Source organism: Haematobia irritans, chromosome 2, assembly GCF_050003625.1.
Source record: "Haematobia irritans isolate KBUSLIRL chromosome 2, ASM5000362v1, whole genome shotgun sequence".
Taxonomy (NCBI): Eukaryota; Metazoa; Arthropoda; class Insecta; order Diptera; family Muscidae; genus Haematobia; species Haematobia irritans.
Window position 1 is genome coordinate 42,931,222 of NC_134398.1, and position 5,621 is coordinate 42,936,842.

A 5,621-nucleotide genomic window follows, 5' to 3' on the forward strand; every position below is an offset into this window, starting at 1 on the left:
ACAAAATGTTCTATAAAAATAAAATTTTGACAAAATATTCTATAGAAATAAAATGTTTACAAAGTTTTCTATGGGAATAATATATTGACAAAATTCTCTCTGAAAATAAAATTTTAACATCATTTTCGATACAAATAAAATTTTGACAAATTTTATATATAAAAAAAATTTTTACAAAATATTATATATAAATAAAATTTTGACAAAATTCTTTATAGAAATAAAATTTTGACAAATGTTTTATAGAAATAAAATTTTGACAAAATTCTCTCTGGAAGTAAAAATTTGAAGAAAAAAAAATTCTATAGAAATAAAATCTAGACAAAATTTTCTATGGAAATCAAATATTGAAATAAAACTTCGACAACATTTTCTATAGAAATAAAATTTTGACAAAATTTTCTATAGAAATAAAATTTTGATCAAATTTTCTATGGAAATAAAATTTTGACAAAATTTTTATAGAAATAAAATTGTGACAAATTTTTCTATAGAAATAAAATTGTGACAAAATTTCCTATAGAAATAAAATTTCGACAAAATTTTCTATGCAAATAAAATTTTATTGTTGTTTTTGATCTCAGCTTAAAGCCATGCATTGACTAAACTACAAGTGTAGCTTAACCAACAGATGAAAAGTATGCTTGTCAAATGTATTTGGGCAAAGCCCTGTAGACTGCAAGATGGTTGGATGTACAGCTGTTTCGGAATTACCACATTCCTCATCAGCATCCTCTACTTGCAGCAAAACTATCAACCAATTATCAGAATAAATTCGGATAATTCACTCAACCCAAAGTGAACTACACTTGAAAAATTTCTATAGAAATAAAATTTTGACAAAATTCTCTCCGGAAGTAAAATTTTGACAAAATTTTCCATAGAAATAAAATTTTGACAAAATTTTCTATAGAAATACAATTTTGACAAAATTTTCTATAGAAATAAAATGTTGACAAAATTTTCTATAAAAATAAATGTTGACAAAATTCTCTCTGGAAGTAGAATTTTAACAAAATTTTCTTAGAAATAAAATTTTGACAAAATTCTGTATAGAAATAAAACTCTGACAAAATTTCTCTTTCCGGAAGTAAAATTTTGACAAATTTTCTATAGGAATAAAATTTTGAGAAAATTTTCTATACACAGAAAAAAAATTTCACGAAAAATTTTCCAATTAAAAATTTAATTGAGTTTGAAAAAATATTCAATTAAAAATTTAATTGAATCAACAAATTTTTTAACTGAAACAAAAATCAATCACAACGATTAATAGTATCAATAAATCTTTTAATTGGAACTATTAATTTTTTAATTGACCTTCAATTAGTTTTTTAATTGATATTATCATTTCTATGAGTGAAGACATTTCAATTAAAAAAATTAATTGGATCAATTGACTTCGTGATTGAATCAGAATTTTTTTTTGTGTGTAGCAATAAAGTTTGACAAAATTTTCTATAGAAATAAAATTTTGACAAAATTTTCCATAGAAATAAAATTTTGACATCATTTTCTATAAAAATAAAATTTTGACAAAATTTTCTATGGAAATAAAACTCTGACAAAATATTCTATAGAAATAAAATTTTGACTAAATTTTCCAAAAAATAAAATTTTGAGAATTTTTTCTATAAAAATAAAATGTTGACAAAATTTTCTATAGAAATAAAATTTTGACAAAATTTTCCATAGAAATAAAATTTTGACATCATTTCTATAAAAATAAAATTTTGACAAAATTTTCTATGGAAATAAAACTCTGACAAAATATTCTATAGAAATAAAATTTTGACTAAATTTTCCAAAGAAATAAAATTTTGAGAATTTTTTCTATAAAAATAAAATGTTGACAAAATTTTCTATAGAAATAAAATTTTGACAAAAGTTTCTATAGAAATAAAATTTTGACAAAATTTTTCATAGAAATAAAATTTTGACAAAATTTTCTATAGAAATAAAATTTTTACAAAATTTTCTATAGAAATAAAATTTTGACAAAATTTTCTATAGAAATAAAATTTTTACAACATTTTCTATAGAAATAACATTTTGACAAAATTTTCTTTAGAGATAAAATTTTGAGAAAATTTTCTATAAAAATAAAATTTTGACAAAATTTTCTATGGAAATAAAATTTTGACTAAATTTTCCAAAGAAATAAAATTTTGAGAATTTTTTCTATAAAAATAAAATTTTCACAAAATTCTCTCCGGAAGTAAAATTTTGACAAAATTTTCTATAGACATAATATTTTGACAAATTTTTCTATAGAAATAAAATTTTGACAAATTGTTCTATGATATAAAATAAATTTTTTGCAAAACCTATTTCGATGTTACCCCATAAAGGCTTATGTTTACTAATTCAGTAGGGGTTGTTTAGGGTACAGGATATAGTCGGCCTCGCCCAACTTTCTACTTTACATACTTGTTTTTATCTACCATAGACTCCATATGGACTAACTTACAATTTAGAAAACAATGTTAGGAAGGTTTAATATCCCTTCCCTTCCAATCGTTAACTGTTGGCTTGTGAATGCCAATCCAAGGTGCAGGGTACACAAGATCCGGTCTGGCCTAACATTTGGCCATATTTACATGTCTTTAATTAAAAAAGTAAAAACATTCAATTATTGTTTTTTTTTAATTATTTTTTAATTTGACTAAATATTTAATTTTACATCAACGAAATACTTAAGTTTATTATTTACTTATACTTTTGTTAATACAATTTACAAAGCTTCAAATCAGTTTTCTTCATAATTAGGATTGATCATATCAAAAGCTGGTCTACAACCACACATTCTGCTATTCTCTTCAGTTGTTTTGTCAGAGAATCCGTTCAGCCTCATTAAATAGGTTTCCTTGCCAGCTTCATATTTGACATTGTGTTCATCGATTTGTTTTTTACATAGAGCTACAAGATTACGACGCTTTGCTTCGTCATTCGCATCCATATAGGACTTATTAAAACGGGTCTATATTGATTTGAGAAAATTTATAAGAAAAAATTGTTATATTGAAATATTATTTTTATGGTAAAAAATCCAATCCAGCATGAATATCTTACCTTATAGTCTTGCCATTCTTCATCTTTTATGGTAGCCATTTTTGAAGAGACTAAACTTGAGAGAATTTTTATTTGAATCTTCTGTAAAGTTTTCGAAGAATAATTAGAATCGAAGAATAAGTTCGAAGAATAAAGCTCATTAATGACAATGGATAATTTAAGCATTCAAATTTTCTTTTTCGAAAACCATCTATGTCATCAATTTCACCAAATTTCAAGAAAAAAAATTAATTTGAATTATCAAAATTATTAACCTAAGCAATGGCTTAGGTGGTGTCAGAATAAAATATGTGAATGGAAATATCAGTTCGAAACAAGTATATACGGCAGTAAGTTCGGCCAGTGCCGAACTTTATGTACCCTGCACCATGGATTGCGTAGAAAATTCTACTAAAGACTGTCATCCACAATCGCATTACTTGGGTTGTGGAACACGCAAAAAAATAAATCTTTCCTCCCAAACGAAATTTTAGACAAACAAAGTTCGTTTCTCATTTGCTTTCCGTTGAAAGGAAGTGTATTTGGAAGAAAAGTATATACTTTTTGTGATAAATGTTTATTCTTTTCCAGGATGTAAAAGCAATTTCATAAATACTAACTCAAAAAAAAATTTTTTCTGCCTAATTGCATTTTCCCTCACATCTTTCTCACTTCCACGAAGTTTTCTAGTTCTTAGCACCTTTTTCTGTAGTACAAACAATGTAGAAGAAATTATACGATTTTATAAATTTTTAAAATTTTTTTTTACCTTTCGCCTGGACTGAGAATCGAACCGCGGACCATGCAATTTGTAAGGCAACACACTATCCACTGAGCTACGTAGCTGTTATTGTCATCAATAGCTAATTATCCATATAAGTTATATTAATCTAGCATAGCTTGCGGCGCCCACGAGCCGATTAAACAAAGTTTATTTAACAGAAAAATACATTTAGTTTGGCACCGTGGAGCAGTGGTTGCTACGTCGGACTTGCATGCCAAGGGTCGTGGGTTCGATCCCTGCTTCGACCAAAGTTTTTTTTTTTTACATATATTCCAGATATGGTCGGAAGATTCCGAAAAAATGTTCAACATTACATTCTACTATATTAAAGTTTTACTATGAACTGTAAAATGTGTCTTATTAAAGACCTAAAGTCAGAAAAGAACAGTGTTTGATATAAACGAATTGGACTGTGTTGTTGGTTCAAATATAACTTTTTTTATTGAAAAATAAAAAGTTTGTAACAAACGAATTTTTTTGGTGATAAAAGTGTATACTTTTCAAAACAATTCAAAAGGCTCTAACAAAAGAAAAACGTTTTCGGTACACGTTTTCCAAACGTTTTTTTTTCTTTGCGTGTACTACTTGCCGATGACAAGGTATCTTAAAACATCATCAACATCGTCTTCTAAATTGGAAGTTAGTCCATACGGGGTATACATTAGACAAAAAAAAGCAATTATCAAAATATAAAAATCTTTTTCAAAATTTTTCTTCTATAGAAAATTTTGTCAAAATTTTATTTCTATAGAAAATTTTGTCAACATTTTATTTCTATAGAAAATTTTCTCAAAATTGTATTTCTTTTGCAAACTTCGTCAAAATCTTATTTCTATAGAACATTTTGTCAAAATTTTATTTCTATAGAAAATTTGGTCAAAATTTTATTTCTATAGACTATTTTGTCAACATTTTATTTTTGAAGAAAATTTTGTCAAAATTTTATTTTGCCAAAACCTTAATTCTACAGAAAATTTAGAAAAAATTTTAATTCTATAGAAAATTTTGTCGAAATTTTATTTCTGTTGCAAAATTCGTTAGTCCCTACGGGGTATATATTAGGCAAAAAAGCAGATTAAAGACCTATATAATTCAGTTCTTGACCGGTATGAATTTTTGTGCGGTAAAAGAGAAGCAGAAGTGAAATATGGGGGCTATATACAATTATGAACCTATAAGGTCCATTTTTTGTGTGATTCGTATCAAATTTTAGCAAGGTCAAATGCAATTTGCTTATCCAGGAAGAAGTAAAATCTGGAGTAATTTATCTGGGAGCTATATATAGCAATGAACCGATATGAACCACTCTTGGCATGGCTGTTAGCGACCATATACTAATACAACGTACCAAATTTCAGCCAAATCGGATGAAATTTGCTCCTCCAAGAAGTTAGCTCTACCAAGAGGCTCCCGAGGACAAATGTGGAGATCGGTTTATATATATATATATATATATATATATATATATATATATATATATATATATATATATATATATATATATATATATATATATATATATATATATATATATATATATATATATATATATATATATATATATATATATATATATATATATATATATATATATATATATATATATATATATATATAACTATAGACCGATATGGACCAATTTTTGCATGCTTGTTAGTTGACAAATACTTACACAACATAGACAATTTCAACCGAATCGGATGAAATTTGCTCCGGAGGTCATATCTTGAGATCGGTTTATATGGGAGCTATATATAATTATGAACCTATAAGGACCAATTTTTTA

At 25.5% G+C, this 5,621-nt stretch overlaps 1 protein-coding gene across 1 annotated transcript; it reads right to left on the reverse strand.

Moving 5' to 3' along the window:
* Positions 1-2,672: 2,672 nt before the first annotated feature.
* LOC142227504 (protein CTLA-2-beta-like) lies at positions 2,673-3,193 on the reverse strand. The gene is made up of 2 exons (XM_075298052.1): positions 3,073-3,193; positions 2,673-2,980 (listed from the first exon to the last, which is right to left on the reverse strand). The coding sequence occupies exons 1-2, from the start codon at positions 3,109-3,111 to the stop codon at positions 2,750-2,752; spliced, it is 270 nt and encodes an 89-aa protein (XP_075154167.1). The 5' UTR covers positions 3,112-3,193; the 3' UTR covers positions 2,673-2,749.
* Between the last annotated feature and the right edge of the window lie 2,428 nt (positions 3,194-5,621).

What these genes read in the sequence shown, in the direction of transcription:
- LOC142227504 (XM_075298052.1), bottom strand. Translation starts at nt 3,111, where the DNA reads ATGGCTACCATAAAAGATGAAGAATGGCAAGACTATAAG. An exon ending in AAGAATGGCAAGACTATAAG is followed by an intron (nt 2,981 to 3,072) that starts GTAAGATATTCA and finishes AAATCAATATAG; the next exon opens with ACCCGTTTTAATAAGTCCTA.